A 20,139-nucleotide genomic window follows, 5' to 3' on the forward strand; every position below is an offset into this window, starting at 1 on the left:
GGCACATTCCACAAGAGCGATTTCCTCTTCCTGGGTGGAAACTGGAGCACTATCTCTTCATGAGATTTGCAGTGCAGCAACATGGGCTTCTAAGCTCTCTTTCGCCCGACATTACAGCCTGGATGTGGCTGCCAGGAGGGATGCGTGTTTTGGAGCACAGGTGCTAGCACGTGGTGTGGCTTGTTCCCACCCTATTTAGGGATTGCTTTGTTACATCCCATATGTAATGGCTTCATCTGCTTGATGACAAGGAAGGGAAAATTAGGTTCTTACCATGATAATTTTCTTTCCTTTAGTCATAGCAGATGAAGCCATGAGCCCTCCCTGTATGATTGTCTGTATTGCAGTGATTCTGATTTTAGGTGCTGTTCTTGTTTCCTGAAGTTATATTCCTTCCTTCGGGAGTCGGAAAACAGTCTTCAGGATTCTTGTTACAGTTATAGGAGGATGAGTTCATTCCCTCCAGTTCATGTTTTGGGAGGATGAGTTTATTCCCTCCAGGAGGATGAGTTCATTCCCTCCTTTTTTGAGTTTATGCCTTTGTTAAGGGGCCATCGTTCGCTGTGAGGAAAGTTCATGTTATTCCCATTGAGGTTTGCCATACTGCTTTGGAAGCTTCAAATACTGAAGAGGCAGTGGAGCTAGCTGGCCATGAGGCACTGTGAAAAGTTGAGCGCGCTCTATCTCCCCCTGCTGGTTGATGGACATAACTCATATGTAATGGCTTCATCTGCTATGACTAAAGGAAAAAAAATTATCATGGTAAGTACCTAATTTTCCCTTTCCCTTTCACTGCTGATTTTCTCTTATGTTTTCTCTAAAGTTATCTCCTTCCTTGTCCCTTGTCTTCTCTTCTTGATCCTCTTTTCTCTTTCTTCTTTACTCATTCTCTCCATGATCTTGTTTTTACACCCACTTCCCTTTTGACTGGTGCATCAGAAATGTGCAAAGTAGAGCAGACTGAACAGCAGCTCATGAAGAACACACTGAGCATGAAAAGCTTGTCCTGTGGTAAATAAAGATGGAATGAGACAAATCTCATAAAATGAAAATGGGTGCTGGTTGCTTAAGTGCTCTGTGTGAAATTGTTTCTATCTATAAATGGATAGAGTTTTGTGGATATAAGTTAATATATGGCCAAAATCTATTTTTGTAAGTTGAGGAGGGCTACAAATATGTAGATGTCCATCCGTTATCCGACCGACTTTATCTTTAAGTGGACCACTTAAATAGCAGTTTTGATATACAGAGACAAAATGTCCCATTTTCTTAACCTCTGCAGCAGATGAATCCAGTAACTGGTGGGTTGTGTCCATCTACCAGCAGGTGGAGATAGAGAATATTGAATTGAGGACAGTGATACCGGACGGACAGCCCCTCAGTCAGTCAGTATATCTCTATCTCCATCTCCACCAGCCCCTGGATTCTGTGTGTTTGGGGGTGCTACTGGGCTAGGCCTAGCCTGTTGAGCCAGGCCAAATGGAGTCATCATTGGGGGCATACATGGTAGGCCAGTTCCCTGCCTCACCCCGAGTTTCCCCTACTTCCAGTTTCTTTACCCTGGTTGGCATGTCTGAGCTGTAGCCTTCTTCACACACACACAAAAAAAGAGAGAGGAACACTGCGTCTGGGAAAAGTGTTTTATTCCTCTTCAGCCTGGTGAGCTTCTTGGTGGCAGACTTACTTCTGGGGGGAGCCGCTGCTGACAGAGAACCGCACTGCTCCTGTGGTGAGTGGCTTTTTAATTTTTCATCTCCATTGGGGTTTTTGGGGTGCAGAACTTGGCAGCAGAAATCTGTGTAGCAGGATGCTCGAAGGTCTCAGTGGGGGACAGTGTTTCTCTCTCCCCTGACATGTCTGCTTTCTGCACGGACATGCCAGGTGCGCTCACCATTTTGTCATCTCCCTCCAACGTGGTTCCAGCCGGACAGCAGTTGATGAACTCGGAACCCATGAGTTCAGGGTTTTCTCTGGAGTTTGTTGCTGGTGGTTCCATTGTGGGGGTGCCCTTTTTGTCTATGGGGACAACTCTGTGTGTTTCTGGGGCCTAGGGTCTCTGGAGAATTATTTTTTTCTCCTGAATTTGTGCTGCTTTGGCACCAGGCCTATTTATTGAAGAGGGCCTTGCCTCAGTCTCAGCCGGCTCCAGTAGTTATGGCCCTGGGGGGATTCCTCTGGGGACTTGGGGCAGATCTCACAGCCTTCATCTGAGAACCCAGTGTTCCATGTCTGAGGTGGGGTCATTGGGCCCCATTTCCCCCTCCCCTTCACGCAGCTTTATCTGGAGAGTCTTTGCGCTCTTCTCGACTGGATGATTTGGAGGAGGGTGAGCTTCAGGAGGAGCCTGATGACCCCATGGGAAGAGTTGCTTTTTCTAATTACTAGCGCTTTCGAAGTGTTGAATATTGCTGATCCGGAGGTGCAGGTGGCTTCTTCAGCAAATCTTGATGGCGGGTATGATGTCATCCAGGAACTTATTACAGCTCAGTGGTCCGACCCTGATGGGGAGGTCTCAAAGTGGCAAAGGTGATGTCTCAGCTTTATCCGGTGGTTGCTTACCATGCTGACAAGTTTTCTGTTCCTAAAGTGGACACCCTAGTGACTGCTGTCGCTAAGAAGACCAGTGGAGTGAGGGGTGGTGGTGATGGACATGCAGGTTTGGTGCCTATAGGCTTCTTTGAAGTGTTCGTTCGAGGTGTCAGTGCTTGCTTTTCAGGCCTCTGTAGTTCTTAGCTGCCAGAATGTGCTTTAGCTGGTTTCAGCAGGTGCAAGAGTCTCCCCCTCCTTGGTAGCCACTATGCCCCATATGGAATCAGGTCTAGCCTATTTGGCGGACTTCCTTTATGATTTGGTTTGTGCCTTGGCCAAACAAATGGCTCTGGCAGTTGCTTCCCTCCGTTTGTTGTGGTTTCGTCATTGGATGGCAGATACGGCATCCAAGCAGCAGCTCACTAAGCTGCCGTTTCAGGGCAAGCTGCTTTTGTTGGAATGTAATTGTATTTTACATGCATTGCCTGTCACCTATTATTTCTCTGTGATTACTCTGTGACCTCTGATGTGAATTACTTAGAGAGGTCACATAGCTATGCAACTTCCTGTGGGGGTTAGACACAGCAGATGCAGCACATGGAGCACATGGAGCTCATGTTCTCTCCTAACCTGAGAGGATCTATGGTGGTGTGAGCATCCATTACCATCTAAGCACATGGAAGGAGCTGATAATACAAATGTATAGTAATATGTATATATAAGCCTGTCTGATTATAATCTAACTGCAAACTGTGAGTAAACAGATGTTTTGTTACTTCAACTTTAAAGTGACTCAGCAGTGAATTATTCAGGGGTGAATGAGAGAGAGATGAAGAAAGAAATTAACATTTCTAAAGCTGAAGCTGTGTGTACTAAAATCTGCTAATTATTTACTACAAATAATCCAACAAAAGGGTTATGGGCCCAGGGCCAGGAATTGAAAAAGAAGAGAAATATTACCAGGCAGAAAAAAAGGCCACATTTTTCTCTTAAGTTTTAAAGGAAAGATTCAGTCTGTCTCTCTCTCCCCCCACACAGCAGACAGAAGGCTAAGAAAATGGCTGAGGGAAGAAATTCACCATTGTTCTATTCTCTCAAGGTGCCTAAATTAACTGAGTTTAATTATCAGCTGTGGGAACTAAGATTCATATGTCTCCTTCGAGCAAAAGGATTAAATATATGCTTAGACCAAGACAGAACAGCTGAAAATATGGCTGAATGGGACAATGCAAACTATTATGTGAAGTGCATGCTTTTGGAAGCTCTCTCAGAGAAACAAGCCATATTAGTGGAGGGAAAAGATACACCAAAGGACATTTTATATAAACTGAGAACTATGTATGCAACTACATATGCAAAGCAGCAACCAATTTGGCTGGCAGAGTTGAATGAAACCAAATTAAGGGATAAAAGTAAATGTAATGATCACATTATGTATCTTATGTCTTCATTTCAAAAGCTAGAACTTTCTGGAATTCCCATGTGTGATGCATTGAAAAGAGCATTTCTTTTTACCTCACTATCAAAGAAGTTTGATGTTTTTAGGTCTGTAAATGAGGCCATTGAAGGGCAATCTTTTGAACAGGCAACATCAAAACTAAGGCAGGAATGCATAATAAATGATTCTGAGGAGATGTGTTCTCAAAGTCAGTCAGAGAGAAATGAAACAAATTTCTTGGCAAAGAACAGAGGAAGGCGGAGCTATGGGAAAACTCCACCCAAGGGCAAGCTGATTTGCTACTCATGTGGAAAGGAGGGACATGTATCTAAATGGTGTAAGGAAACACAAAACACTCCCTCTAGCTCACCTAAGCCAATGGAACTAAAGAATTTTCAAACCAGGAAATGTATGAAGGACAAAGATAAACACAAGGGCTTTCTAATGGCAGAAAAATCTTTGACTATGGTAAATAATAATTCAAATGAAAGTACTTGGATTTTGGATTCGGGGAGCACATGCCATTTAACCAATTGTAAAGATTTCTTTCAGGAAATGTGTCCAGAAGAAGGAATTCTTCAAACTGCAAACGCAGGGACTGCTAAGATCCAAGCAAAAGGTATTGGATTCTTAAAATGCAAAGTGTCTAATGAAGTTAAAGAAATTCCTGTAAGTGATGTCTTGTATATTCCCCAAGCAGTTTGCAATATGCTTAGTGTATCTACATTAGATAAGAAGGGATTTGTGATTCATTTTGAAAACAGTAAGTGCACAATCTCTAAAAATGATGAAGTGTATGCTGAAGCTTTTATGCATAATGATGTTTATAAACTGAGCATTTCAGGTGAAGCCTCACATATGGCGCAAGTAAGGAAGAATGATGGTAAATGTAGTCTGGAAATCTGGCACCGCCGCCTGGGACATCGTGATTCTAAGGTGATCCAGGATCTTTACAGTAAGCAACTGGCCACCGGCATTCAGATAAGTGCAGATGCTGGTAAAATGGAGAAATGCATAGACTGTGTTACTCAAAAAGGTGTGAGACCCTCATTTCCTGCATACACAGGAAATAGGAGTAATAAAGTGCTGGACTTAATACACAGTGACTTATGTGGACCGTTTAATATCCCATCATTGGGAAATAACAGATTTGTGCTAATATTCTTGGATGATTTCTCTAGATACTGTGTGGCCTATTTGCTGAAAGAAAAAAGTCAAGTCACAGACATGCTGAAGAAATACGTAGCCATGGTGAGCAATAAATTTGAAAGAAAACCAAAGGTTCTTCAGACCGACAATGGTGGTGAGTTCACTTCACAAAGCATGCGCACATTTCTAGAACAAGAAGGCATTCAGCATATCACAACAGTAGCTTATACACCAGAGCAAAATTCTGTTGCAGAGAGAAAATTTAGGTCACTTGTGGAAATGACCAGATGTATGCTGTCAGATAGCAATCTCCCTAAAAGACTATGGGGGGAAGCAATTCTCACAGCAGTGTACCTACAAAACAGAATGCCAACTAAAGGCGCTGAGCGCACACCACATGAGACATGGCATGGTAGGAAGCCAAACCTGTCACACATAAGAACATTTGGAAGTACAGCATATGCTCATATACCAAAGCAAAGAAGGCATAAGCTGGATTCCACAACAGAAAGGGGCATTTTAGTTGGCTATACTCCAGGACACAAAGGATATAGAATTTTGAATCTGAAAACTGGCATTGTTGGCATAAGACATGTTACATATTTTGATGAAAACAAAAGGGTTGATAAAGGCTGGATTATCCCAGATGAGCCTTATCATCCAGAATATGAAACTAGAACCATAATAGACATGCCAGTGTATATAAATGCCATACCAAGGCAGATGTCTGAAAGCAACTCATCTGTATCTAACGAGGAACAGGCAGAGGAAACAGACACAGAAAGGATCATTGAAGAAGACAGTACAGTTGGAGAAGGGGAATCAATTGGAGAAGGACTCTCAGATTTAGAGGATGCGGAAAGGTCAGACCAACCTGTTGTCAGACGCTCATCCAGGGAAAACAAAGGTGTTCCACCCCCAAGACTGTCTTACCTAACAAAGTCAGCAGAAGCTCAAGAGCCCTTAACATGGGATGAGATTGAGAAAATGCCAGCAGAAGAAGCTGCTGAATGGCATAAAGCTGCACAAGAAGAAATTGATGCATTGGATAAAAATAATACTTGGATTCTTACAAAATTACCTCCTGGCAAGAAAGCTATAGGATGCAAATGGGTATTCAAGTTAAAAAGGAATGCACAAGGAAAAGTGGAAAGGTATAAAGCCAGATTAGTGGCAAAGGGATATCTTCAAAAATATGGAGAAGATTTTGATGAAGTGTTTGCACCTGTAGTGAAACACACGACAATCAGAACACTTCTGAGCATTGCAGTCTCAAAAGGCATGCAAGTCAACCACATTGATGTGAAAACAGCGTTTCTTCACGGAGATATAACTGAAGACTTGTACATGGAACAACCAACAGGTTTCATAAATACAAAACAAAGACAGCTAGTGTGTAAATTAAACAAAGGTCTTTATGGATTAAAGCAAAGTGCAAAATGTTGGAATGAAAAATTGCATGAAATATTGACAAATTTAGGATTTAAGCAAGGTGAAGCAGATAAATGCTTGTACACTAGGTGCACAAATGGACAATATGCATACATTTTAGCTTTTGTTGATGATCTGCTCATTGCAAGCAAAAGTGAGCAAGAGTACAAGGACATTGTAAAATATTTAAACCTCAATGTTGAGATAAAAGAACTTGGTAATGTGTCATACTATCTTGGTATAGAAATTGAGAAACAAAATGATGGTTCTTATCTTCTAAGCCAGAAGCAGAAAATAAATGAGCTTATTGAAAGTTTAGGTATGCAAGATGCCCAAGTTGTAAGCACTCCCATGATCACTGATTTTCTGAAGGATGAAACAGTAAGAGAACCTTTACCAGATAACATCCAATATAGATCAGCCATAGGTAAGCTTTTATATCTAGCTACCACATACAGGGCTGATATAGCAAATGCAGTAGGAATTTTGAGCAGAAGGGTCAGCTCACCTACCAAATCAGATTGGACTGCAGTTAAAAGGATGGTAAGGTATTTAAAGGGTACCATTGATTGTAAATTAAAGATTTCAGCCAATAGTAATCCAAAACTAATATGTTACTGTGATTCAGATTGGGCAGGGGATCATTCTAATTATAAATCCACAAGTGGATATGTGTTTATGTATGGAAATGTACAAATTTCATGGGCCAGTCATAAACAAAGTATTGTGAGTTTGTCTTCTACAGAAGCTGAATATGTGGCCGTATCGGAAGCGTGCAGAGAACTGATGTGGATTGAAAAACTTTTGCTGGATTTCGGAATAGCTGAAAAGAGACCAATCCAGATAATGGAAGATAATCAGAGCTGCATCCGACTGTCACAGAATGACAAGGTTCAGTCACGCACCAAGCACATCGCAACGAAATACCACAACGTGCGAGAGTTGGCGAAAGAAGGGGTCATCAGTCTACACTATTGTCACACCAGTGAGATGACAGCTGACATCATGACCAAACCGTTACCCAGAGAACATTTTGTGAATCTGCGTATAAAGCTTGGACTTTGTATGAATAAATAATTGCATGACAGTTATGCATGAGAAGGGGTTTGTTGGAATGTAATTGTATTTTACATGCATTGCCTGTCACCTATTATTTCTCTGTGATTACTCTGTGACCTCTGATGTGAATTACTTAGAGAGGTCACATAGCTATGCAACTTCCTGTGGGGGTTAGACACAGCAGATGCAGCACATGGAGCACATGGAGCTCATGTTCTCTCCTAACCTGAGAGGATCTATGGTGGTGTGAGCATCCATTACCATCTAAGCACATGGAAGGAGCTGATAATACAAATGTATAGTAATATGTATATATAAGCCTGTCTGATTATAATCTAACTGCAAACTGTGAGTAAACAGATGTTTTGTTACTTCAACTTTAAAGTGACTCAGCAGTGAATTATTCAGGGGTGAATGAGAGAGAGATGAAGAAAGAAATTAACATTTCTAAAGCTGAAGCTGTGTGTACTAAAATCTGCTAATTATTTACTACAAATAATCCAACAGCTTTTTCGGTAGGATCTGGAGAAGATTGTGAAGGATTTGGGAGACTCCAAATCCCAGTGGCTCCCAGAGGATAAGCCCAAGTCCGCTTCTCGGTCAGGAGCGTCGAGGCCTCCGCTTCGGGAGGCTCGGTGGTACTATCCTGGTCAAGCATCTGCAGTGTTCCAGTGCCCCAGATTCCAGCAGTGCTCTTCCTTTCGAGGTGATAAGAGGACTTTGGATGCAGCAGCTCAGCAGGGGCGGCAGGACGCTCTTCCCAAAACCACCTCAGACCAGTGGGTCTTTGATATTTACAGACTGGAATTTGATACTTTCTTGGAATCTCAGTGCGCCACGGCGTCCAAAAGAGTGGTGGTTGAGGCCACATAGTCTTTGTTGGCCTTGGGGGCGGTGGTTCCAGTGCCTTCATTCGAGGCTCGCACAGATCAGTATTCCATTTATTTTGTCATGCCCAGAAAAGGGGGCTCCTTCCATCCTGTCCTCGATCTCAGGAAGATGAACCAATTTTTGAAGGTCTGTTATTTCCCCGTGAAAACACTGTGGTCTATGGTAGCAGCAGTTCAGCTGGGAGAGTTTCTTATGGCGCGGGACCTCAAGGAGGCTTATTTGCATATCCTTATTTGGCTGCATCTGCAGTACCTTCGTTTTGCGATTCTGGGGCACCATTTTCAGTTTTGGGCCTTGCCTTTTGGCCTCACTACTGCTCCCCCACATTCTCCAAGGTTGTGGCGGTGGCACCGTTCCTGCAGAAGGAAGGCATCCAAGTGCATCCCTATCTGGACTACTGGTTGATCCAAAGGCTTCGAAGCAGGAGAGTCACCTGTCCACCGACCGGATCCTTGTGCTCTTGCAGTCTCTGGGCTGGGTGATCAACTGTCCGAAAAATCACCTGGATTCATCTTAGACTTTGGGCTATCTAGGTGTCCAGTTTGACATGGTGCTGGAGGGCCAAGCTGCAAACTCAGGTACTCAGCATGTTGAAGTTAGCGAGTCCCCTGAGCCTGGGACTATGTTCAGGTTTTGGACTCTACGACTGCCACTCTGGAAGTGGTGGCAAGGGCACACGTGTCCTCTGGAGCAGTTCCTTCTAAGTAGATGGTTGCCGGTTCCCAGGAGTATAAGCGGGGCTTCTATGATTCCCCTGGGCATGGTGCAGCATGAGCTAGTAGCTTCGTGACTCAAGCTTGCGGCGGAGGATGCCGTTGGCCTCTCCACCATGGGTCGTGGACGTTAAGGATGCCAGCCTATTGGGTGGGTGGGGGGGCTCATTGTCTCCACCAATATATGCAGGGGCGTTGGACTGTGATGGAAGCAGCTTAGTCCATCAATTGAATAGAGCTGCGGCGAACATTTTACAGGCTTTTTAGGATTTGCAGGCAGGTTTGTGTTCTGTTGGACAACATGAAGGCGGTGGCGTACATCAGTTGGCAAGGCAGCACACACAGTGTGACTCTGGCCACTGAGGTTCACATCCTCCCAGAGTTGGATGGAAGCCCAAGATCAGTTGGCAGCGCACATTGGGAGACAGTGCAGTGTACAGGTGGACTTTCTCAGTCACCATCTTCTGGATTCGGCGGAATGGGAGCTGTCTCTAGATATGCCAGAGGTGGGGGACGCCGGAGATCAACCTGATGGCGACACAGGTGAACGCCAAGGTGGCCAGATTCTTCAGCAGAATAAAAGAGGTCTGGTCTGCAGGGTTGGATGTCCTGCTGCAGCCTTGGCCACAGTCTGCGCTTCTTTATATGTTCCCTCTGTAGTCCTCAATTGGGCGGGTTCTGCATGGGATCGAGCGCTGTCTGGGGCTGGTCATTCTAGTGCTCTCTGAATTGGCCGCGGCTTCCTTGGTTTGTCTTCTGGTGGATACGCCCTTTTGGCTTCCACTATTTCCTGACCTGCTGCATCAGGGTCCAGTTTAGATAGGGGATCCCTCCCGCTTTGGTCTTACGACCTGACACTTGAGAAGTAGAGACTGAGGAAGGGCTATTTGGACGTGGTGATAGCTACTTTACTTCGTTTAGGAAGCAGCCTACTATGATGGTTTATTCTGAGGTGTGGTGTACCTTTGTGGCATGGCGTGCGGCCCACGCATAGTCACTGTTGCTGGTGTCTGTGCCACAGCTGTTGGCCATTTTACAGAAGGGGTTTGGCCTATAATTCTCTTCAGGTTCAGGTAGCGGCTCTGGCCTGTTACAGGGGCTGTGTGTCGGGTTCTTTGCTGGCTGCTTATCCAGATGTGGTGCGTGTTTTTTGCGGGGGGGGGGGGGGTTCTTCACCTTTGTCCTCCGCTTTGCCGGCCATACCCAGCCTGGAACCTGAATCTGGCACTTTATGTAGAGGGTGCCCTTTAAGCCTTTGTGTAGCGCTTCAGATAAAGATCTTTCCCTAAAAGCGTGGTTTTTTTTTTTTTTTTTGTGGTGGCTGTGGCATTGGCGCTTCGGGTCTTGAGGTCCAAGCGTTGTCGGGATCCATTTCTCCAATTTTCAGTGTAGGGTGACTGCGTACAATCTCGTCTCTTTTACCAAACGTTATCTTGGTATTTCTTATCAATCGGCCTCTCTTTCTCCCTTTGTTTTGGAGGGAGGACTGTCCAGAGGATTTTGCGAAGCTTCAGCTCTTGGATGTTCAGTGGGTTCTCCTCCATTATTTGCAGATGTCTGAGTTCCTGTGTTTGGATCATCTGTTTGTGCTCCTGTCGGGGGCCCCGGTGGGGCAATGCGTCGTCGAAAGCAACTGTAGCTTAGTGAATAAAGGAAGCGGTTGCTTCAGCATATATTTTGGAGGGCCAATTCCACACGGGCACAATCGGGCTTGTGGGCAGAAACGTGTGTGCTGTCTCTCAAAGAGATCTGTCAGACGGCTACTTGGGCCTCTCTACATACATTTTCAAAACATTATACAGTGGATGTGGCCGTGCAGGTAGATGCTAGCTTTGGAGTGGTGGCTTCCCACCCTCTTTAGGGATTGCTTTGGTAAATCTCACCAGTTTCTGGATTCATCTGCTACAAAGGCTAAGGAAGGTAAAATTTATGTCTTACCTGATAACTTTCTTTCCTTTAGTTGCAGCAGATGAATCCAGGATCCCCTCCCTTTCAGCCACATTTTTCTGATTGATGGCTCTCTCATTCTCCCTGTCTCCTCAGCTCGAAACCTTGGGGTCATCTTTGACTCTTCTCTCTCCTTCTCTGCTCATATCCAGCAGATTGCCAAGACCTGTCGTTTCTTTCTTTACAACATCCGTAAAATCCGCCCCTTTCTTTCCGAGCACTCTACCAAAACCCTCATCCACACCCTTGTCACCTCTCGTTTAGACTACTGCAATCTGCTTCTTGCTGGCCTCCCACTTAGTCACCTCTCCCCTCTCCAGTCGGTTCAAAACTCTGCTGCCCGTCTCATCTTCCGCCAGGGTAGCTTTACTCATACTACCCCTCTCCTCAAGACCCTTCACTGGCTCCCTATCCGTTTTCGCATCCTGTTCAAACTTCTTCTACTAACCTATAAATGTACTCACTCTGCTGCTCCCCAGTATCTCTCCACACTCGTCCTTCCCTACACCCCTTCCCGTGCACTCCGCTCCATGGATAAATCCTTCTTATCTGTTCCCTTCTCCACTACTGCCAACTCCAGACTTCGCGCCTTCTGTCTCGCTGCACCCTACGCCTGGAATAAACTTCCTGAGCCCCTACGTCTTGCCCCATCCTTGGCCACCTTTAAATCTAGACTGAAAGCCCACCTCTTTAACATTGCTTTTGACTCGTAACCACGTGTAACCACTCCCCTCCACCTACCCTCGTCTCCTCCTTCCTGTACACATTAATTGATTTGATTTGCTTACTTTATTTATTTTTTGTCTATTAGATTGTAAGCTCTTTGAGCAGGGATTGTCTTTCTTCTATGTTTGTGCAGCGCTGCGTATGCCTTGTAGCGCTATAGAAATGCTAAATAGTAGTAGTAGTAGTAGTAGGTTTATGGCTGGGGTCTCTGTTGTGGCTTGTTTCTTTTTCAGGTGCAGTTGTTTTTTCAAATAAAATAAAATGGAGACCAAGATAAGAGGACAGGAATTCAGTTCCGTTCCTGATGGGTTTGCTGCAGTTATCAATTTGTGAGGAAGGCTTTGAGGTTGTTTGCTTCTAGTTCTGCTTTGTGATGAGACATATACTAACTGACTGAGGGGCTGGCTGACCAGTATCACTGTCTTCAGTATTCTCTATCTTCACCTGCTGGTAGATGGACACAACCCACCAGTTTCTGGATTCATCTGCTTCAACTAAAGGAAAGAGAATTATGAGGTAAGGCACAATTTTACCATACGTTTGTTCACATCTTCAGCAGTCCAGTCTATTGGTAGGTGTTCTGCAGATTTCTTTCTTTCTTTCTTTTTTTAATGTGCAGAAAACCACTATCTCTAATTCCCAATCACCTCTTAGGTTATTTCACTTTCGTTTACTTTTTCAGAGAGGTGAATTGGAAGCAGCAGGATTGATTGTCTTGAAAGTTGGTGAAGCAGTACCATTTTGTGGCACTTTTGCATAAAAAGCAATGAGAGAGAAGCATTTCAGTTAACAAAACCCTGGTTTTGAAGCTTTTATTTATTTATTTGTTACATTTATACCCCACATTTTCCCACCTATTTGCAGACTCAATGTGGCTTACATAGTACCGTAGAGGCGTTTGCCAATTCGGTTGATAGCAGATAACAAGGTTATATTGTGGTCAGATGAGGTAGGTGTGGATCAGGCGTCATGGAGTTGAAGGAAGTGAAGATTATAAATTGTCCAGTATGATCATTAGTTATACTAACTTTGTTATGGTAACTTTGGTTGCATAACAGTTTTTCATAGCTCATTACCTCAAGACTAGTATAGTCATGTACTTGTTCTGAATATGTCTCTGGGGTCTGACTCTTCTTTACACACCACCTACACTTCTGCACCACCACTTCCAATTCTGTTCTTCCTGTCCATGTTTTGTGTAGGCGAAGCTCCTAGAAGAGATGGAAGAAGAATTTGGCATCAGCGGACTCATGAAGGAAGAGTTCAGGCATGCGAAAGAGGTGAGTATCCGAGGGAAAGGTCATATGTTGGCCTGGGTTTGCTTGTAAGTGAAAAGAGTATGAAGTCATGAGGTTATGCTATACTACATCTTTCTTGTTTGAAGAATGGGAAGTACTGGAAGCTAGAGTATGATTGTGCTCACTCAGTTCTTGGCAAGGAGGAGAAAGGGCTGTGCAGGTGGAGATTGAGAAAATAAAGAAACTATTAGACTTCTTCTCACTTTTTGTTTTCATCCCTCTCTTGATGTGCATCATTTGCAGTCACAGTGTTGTAGATGGGATCTCTGATTTGAGATTCGTCTAAGAAACCTTTTGGGGTTTTTTTTTTCCACAGCGTAGGTACACCTCTAAGGATCTGCAGGGACTAACAGTGGAACACAACAGAGACTCTTTCAGGGAAGGCGAGACCATCATTCTCACCCTCAAAGACAAAGGTAGAAACAACAGAACCTAAGCATGACTTTGGGGAATGGGAATTTTTTTTTTTTTTTTTTTGGGGGGGGGGGGGGGGGGGGGGGTAGTTGACACAAACAGTGACCAAGATCCTGAGAGACTCCAGGTCTATCCTTAGTTTTATAACATCTATATCCTGAAGTGTGGGGGGGGGGGGGGGGGGAGTGAGCAAAAACTACAAATGCCAAATCACAGGTTATTTAAAGTGAAAAGATATGTTATACTAGAGTGCCTTTCTAAATGCTGAATTTCTTAGCATCTTTGAAAATGATGAATGCTAATTTCCCCTGCTTGTGCTTCAATCTTTATGGAGTTCTTCCTCTCCCCCACACACCTTTACCAGGGGTTTCAGTTGTGCTAGGGCTGCCAGACAGCTTTTAAAAGCTTATGCTTGAATTTCAGGTGTTCTGGATGAGGATGACAGCGACGTTCTGCTAAATGTCAACTTGGTGGACAATGAGAAGGCCAGGAGGAATGTAGAGCTGAAGAAAAAGAAGCCAGAGTATAAACCATATGAGGAAGAAGAGAGTGTGGATGACATGGCCATAGTGAGTTTGTCATTTAGAGAAAACACATTTTTCTTCCCTAAGTAGTGCAGTGATTTTTCTTAAAAATATTTTTTCTCAACCCTTTCCACTAGTAGATGATCCTATATAGGCATATTTTGTGCTGTCAGGACATCTGATTTGTTCAGTTTGTTTCTTAATGGCTTTCTCTTTTTGACTGACTAAGGTTTTTTTTTTTTTTTTCTTTTCACTACATAAGTGTGTGTATTTGCCATTCTCCGAGAACAAGCAGGCTGCTTGTTCTCACTGATGGGTGACATCCACGGCAGCCCCCTCCAATCGGAACTTCTCTAGCAAAGGCCTTTGCTAGTCCTCGCGCGCCGATGCGCACCGCGCATGCGCGGCCGTCTTCCCACCCGAACCGGCTCATGTTCGTCAGTCTTCTTTTGTCCGCGCTCGGGACGGTCGTGTTTTTGCGCCGTTCGCGCCCCTTAAGTTGACCCTCGCGCGTCTTTTGACTTTTCGCTATTGAAAAAAAAAAAGGGAATTTGGGGAGAGACCTTTTCGGTCTTTTTTTCCCTTCCCGTATTTCCAGTTTTTTGCCCTGTTAAGTTTACTTTCGTTTTCGGGGTAGGCCCCTTTGAGGCCTCGGTTCGAGTTTTTTTTCTCTCCCTCTTTTTGGTGCCTTTACCGCAATTACGAGTTTTGATTTCGCCGGCGTGATTTTTCCCGCCCATGTCATCGAAGTCTCCCAGCGGCTTCAAGAAGTGCGCCCGGGTAATCTCGCTCACTGATAGGCACGCGTCGTGTCTTCAGTGTCTGGGGGCTGGGCACCGCCCGCAGGCCTGTAGTCTTTGCGCCCTTTTACAGAAAAGGACTCAGGTAGCGAGATTGGCCCAGTGGAACGTGTTGTTCTCGGGCTCTTCGTCGGCAACAGCACCGGGGGTATCGAGTGCAACGATGTCGACAGCGTCAAGACCTCCAACCTCGGCATCAGCGGTATCGGCTGCATCGAGGCATCGTCCCTCTGCATCGTCGGTACCGAGACATCGGAAGGCTGCGTCGGTGTCGGTGGTACCGGGACCTCCACTAGTGCTGATGTCGTCGGATGGTGGTGCTTCGACCGGAGTGCAGGTGAGGGCTGTCCATTCCCCTGCTGGTGGCGGTGAGCCTTCGGGTGGGTCTCCCCCTACCCTGAGGGCTCCTGCGGTACAGCCCCCCCGAGACGACCTTCTTCGGCCTCGGCCCCGAGGAAGCGACGGTTGGATTCTACGTCGTCCTCGTCGGTACCAGGAAGTTCCGGTGACATGCTTTGTTTGAAAAAGTCAAAGAAGCATCGACACCGGTCTCCTTCCCACATCGGTACCGAGAGCTGTGGGTCGCCGAGGGAGTCGGCACCCAGTAGGCATCGGCACCGGGAGGACTGCTCACCCTCTGTTCAGGAGGTGTCGATGCGCTCCACTTTGGACAGCCCGGAACAGACTCTGACTTTGACTCCTGCATCGGCTTCTATGTCTTTCTCCACAGCCGCCCTGCACGAGAGTCTCCGGGCCGTCCTTCCAGAGATCCTGGGAGAGCTGTTGCGCCCTTCCCCTCCGGTACCGGGGGTGCTTGCGCCACCGGTACCGTCGAGTGAGGCGCCGGCTGGCCCCTTGCCAGGGGTGAGGTCTCCAGCATCGGTGCCGCTTGCGGTACCGACTGCAGTTGCCTCCCAGGAAGGCTCCCCGTCGGCGGAGGGAGCTTCGCCGGTGCTGGCAAGGGAGTCTACCTCTCGATGCTCACACCGTGGCTCTGTTTCCACGGAGTCGAGTTGGGCACGGCTTCAGACACAGGTTCGTGAACTTGTGTCTGATACCGATGGTGAGGCCTCTTGGGAGGAGGAGGAGGACATCAGATATTTCTCTGACGAGGAGTCTGATGGCCTTCCTTCTGATCCCACTCCCTCCCCTGAAAGGCAGCTTTCTCCTCCCGAGAGTCTGTCTTTCGCGGCCTTTGTCCGGGAGATGTCTACGGCCATCCCCTTCCCGGTGGTTGTGGAGGACGAGCCCAGGGCTGAAACGTTTGAGCTCCTGGACTATCCTTCTCCACCTAAGGAAGCGTCCACAGTACCCATGCATCAAGTCCTAAAAAAGACATTGCTGGCGAACTGGACCAAGCCTCTAACTAATCCCCACATTCCCAAGAAGATCGAGTCCCAGTACCGGATCCATGGGGACCCAGAGCTGATGCGCACTCAGTTGCCTCACGACTCTGGAGTTGTGGATTTGGCCCTAAAGAAGGCTAAGAGTTCTAGGGAGCATGCTTCGGCGCCCCCGGGCAAGGACTCTAGAACCTTGGACTCCTTTGGGAGGAAGGCCTACCATTCTTCAATGCTCTTGGCCAAAATCCAGTCTTACCAGCTCTACACGAACATACACATGCGGAACAATGTGCGGCAGTTGGCGGGCTTGGTGGACAAGCTCCCTCCTGAGCAAGCCAAGCCATTTCAGGAGGTGGTCAGGCAGCTGAAGGTGTGCAGAAAATTCCTGGCCAGAGGGGTGTATGACACCTTTGATGTTGCGTCCAGGGCCGCTGCTCAAGGTGTGGTGATGCGCAGACTCTCATGGCTGCGTGCCTCCGACCTGGAGAATAGGATCCAGCAGCGGATTGCGGACTCGCCTTGCCGAGCGGACAATATTTTTGGAGAGAAGGTCGAACAGGTGGTAGAGCAGCTCCACCAGCGGGATACCGCTTTCGACAAGTTCTCCCGCCGGCAGCCTTCAGCTTCTACCTCCACAGGTAGACGTTTTTATGGGGGAACGAAGACTGTTCCCTACTCTTCTGGTAAGCGTAGGTAGAATCCTCCTTCCCGACAGCCTGCGGCCCAGGCTATGCCCCAGCGCGCGCGCTCTCGTCAGCAGCGTGCGCCTCAGCAAGGCCCCACAGCCCCCCAGCAAAAGCAAGGGATGAGCTTTTGACTGGCTCCAGCCGAGCATAGCCGACATCAATGAGTCAGTGCCGGGCGATCTGCCGGTCGGGGGGAGGTTGAAAGTTTTTCACCAAAGGTGGCCTCTCATAACCTCCGACCAGTGGGTTCTCCAAATAGTCCGGCAAGGATACACCCTCAATTTGGTTTCCAAACCTCCAAATAGCCCACCGGGAGCTCAATCCTACAGCTTCCAGCACAAGCAGGTACTTGCAGAGGGAACTCTCCGCCCTTCTCAGCGCCAATGCGGTCGAGCCCGTGCCATCCGGGCAAGAAGGGCTGGGATTCTATTCCAGGTACTTCCTTGTGGAAAAGAAAACAGGGGGGATGCGTCCCATCCTAGACCTAAGGGCCCTGAACAAATATCTGGTCAAGGAAAAGTTCAGGATGCTTTCCCTGGGCACCCTTCTTCCCATGATTCAGGAAAACGATTGGCTATGCTCTCTGGACTTGAAGGACGCCTACACGCACATCCCAATAACTGCCAGCTCTCAGACAGTATCTGCGATTTCAGCTGGGCACACGTCACTTCCAGTACTGTGTGCTACCCTTTGGGCTCGCCTCTGCGCCCAGAGTGTTCACGAAGTGCTTGGCTGTAGTAGCAGCAGTGCTTCGCAGGCTGGGAGTGCACGTGTTCCCCTATCTCGACGATTGGCTGGTGAAGAACACATCCGAGGCAGCAGCTCTACAGTCCATGCAGATGACTATTCGCCTCCTGGAGCTACTGGGGTTTGTGATAAATTATCCAAAGTCCCACCTTCTCCCAGTACAGAGACTCGAATTCATAGGAGCTCTGCTGGATTCTCGGACAGCTCGTGCCTATCTCCCAGAGACGAGAGCCAACAACTTGTTGTCCCTCGTCTCGCGGGTGCGAGCGTCCCAGCAGATCACAGCTCGGCAGATGTTGAGATTGCTGGGCCACATGGCCTCCACAGTTCATGTGACTCCCATGGCCCGCCTTCACATGCGATCTGCTCAATGGACCCTAGCTTCCCAGTGGTTTCAGGCTGCTGGGGATCTAGAGGACGTGATCCACCTGTCCACGAGTTTTCTCAACTCCCTGTATTGGTGGACGATTTTGTCCAATTTGACCCTGGGACGTCCTTTCCAAATTCCTCAGCCTCAAAAAGTGCTGACTACGGATGCGTCTCTCCTGGGGTGGGGAGCTCATGTCGATGGGCTTCACACCCAAGGAAGCTGGTCCCTCCAGGAACGCGATCTGCAGATCAATCTCCTGGAGTTACGAGCGGTCTGGAACGCTCTGAAGGCTTTCAGAGATCGGTTGTCCCACCAAATTATCCAAATTCAGACAGACAACCAGGTTGCCATGTATTACATCAACAAGCAGGGGGGCACCGGATCTCGCCCCCTGTGTCAGGAAGCCGTCAGCATGTGGCTTTGGGCTCGCCGTCAGGGCATGGTGCTCCAAGCCACATACCTGGCAGGCATAAACAACAGTCTGGCCGCCAGACTGAGCAGGATTATGTAACCTCACGAGTGGTCACTCAACTCCCGAGTAGTGCGACAGATCTTCCAGGTGTGGGGCACCCCCTTGGTAGATCTGTTTGCATCTCGAGCCAACCACAAGGTCCCTCAGTTCTGTTCCAGGCTTCAGGCCAACGGCAGACTGGCACCGGATGCCTTCCTCCTGGACTGGGGGGAGGGTCTCCTGTATGCTTATCCTCCCATACTTCTGGTCGGGAAGACTTTGTTGAAACTCAAGCAAGACCGAGGCACCATGATTCTGATTGCTCCCTTTTTGGCCGCGTCAGATCTGGTTCCCTCTTCTTCTGGAGTTGTCCTCCGAAGAACCGTTGAGATTGGAGTGTTTTCCAACCCTCATCACACAGGACGAAGGGGCGCTTCTGCATCTCAACCTCCAGGCTCTGGCTCTCACGGCCTGGATGTTGAGAGCGTAGACTTTGCCTCTTTGGGTCTGTCAGAGGGTGTCTCCCGCATCTTGCTTGCTTCCAGGAAAGATTCCACTAAGAGGAGTTACTTCTTTCTATGGAGGAGGTTTGCCGTCTGGTGTGACAGCAAGGCCCTAGATCCTCGCTCTTGTCCTACACAGACCCTGCTTGAATACCTTCTGCACTTGTCTGAGTCTGGTCTTAAGACCAACTCTGTAAGGGTTCACCTTAGTGCAATCAGTGCATACCATTACCGTGTGGAAGGTAAACCGATCTCAGGTCAGCCTTTGGTTGTTCGCTTCATGAGAGGTTTGCTTTTGTCAAAGCCCCCTGTCAAACCTCCTACAGTGTCATGGGATCTCAATGTCGTTCTCACCCAGCTGATGAAACCTCCTTTTGAGCCACTGAATTCCTGCCATCTGAAGTACTTGACCTGGAAGGTCATTTTCTTGGTGGCAGTTACTTCAGCTCGTAGAATCAGTGAGCTTCAGGCCCTGGTAGCCCAGGCCCCTTACACCAAATTTCATCATAACAGAGTAGTCCTCCACACTCATCCTAAGTTCTTGCCAAAGGTTGTGTCGGTGTTTCATCTGAACCAGTCAATTGTCTTGCCAACATTCTTTCCCCGTCCTCATTCCTGCCCTGCTGAACGTCAGCTGCACACATTGGACTGCAAAAGAGCATTGGCCTTCTATCTGGAGCGGACACAGCCCAACAGACAGTCCGCCCAATTGTTTGTTTCTTTTGATCCCAACAGGAGGGGAGTGGCTGTGGGGAAACGCACCATTTCAAATTGGCTAGCAGATTGCATTTCCTTCACTTACGCCCAGGCTGGGCTGTCTCTTGAGGGTCATGTCACGGCTCATAATGTTAGAGCCATGGCAACGTCAGTGGCCCACTTGAAGTCAGCCACTGTTGAAGAGATTTGCAAAGCTGCGACGTGGTCATCTGTCCACACATTCACATCTCATTACTGCCTGCAGCAGGATACCCGACGCGACAGTCGGTTCGGGCAGTCAGTGCTTCAGAATCTGTTCGGGGTTTAGAATCCAACTCCACTCCCCTAGGCCCATGTTTTTTCTGTTCCAGGCTACACTCTCAGTTAGTTGAATAAGTTTAGGTCAAGCTCAGTTATGTCCTCG

General features: G+C 47.2%; 1 protein-coding gene across 1 annotated transcript in view; it reads left to right on the forward strand.

Moving 5' to 3' along the window:
- The window catches only part of SART1 (spliceosome associated factor 1, recruiter of U4/U6.U5 tri-snRNP), a 244,084-nt gene that overhangs the window by 45,752 nt on the left and 178,193 nt on the right, over nucleotides 1-20,139 (forward strand). The window contains exons 6-8 of the mRNA XM_030219089.1: nucleotides 13,086-13,163; nucleotides 13,498-13,597; nucleotides 14,019-14,164. Coding sequence (XP_030074949.1) covers nucleotides 13,086-13,163; nucleotides 13,498-13,597; nucleotides 14,019-14,164 — 324 coding nt within the window. The remainder of the gene's footprint in view (nucleotides 1-13,085; nucleotides 13,164-13,497; nucleotides 13,598-14,018; nucleotides 14,165-20,139) is intronic.

This window comes from Microcaecilia unicolor, chromosome 11 (genome assembly GCF_901765095.1).
Source record: "Microcaecilia unicolor chromosome 11, aMicUni1.1, whole genome shotgun sequence".
In the NCBI taxonomy this organism is placed as follows: domain Eukaryota; kingdom Metazoa; phylum Chordata; class Amphibia; order Gymnophiona; family Siphonopidae; genus Microcaecilia; species Microcaecilia unicolor.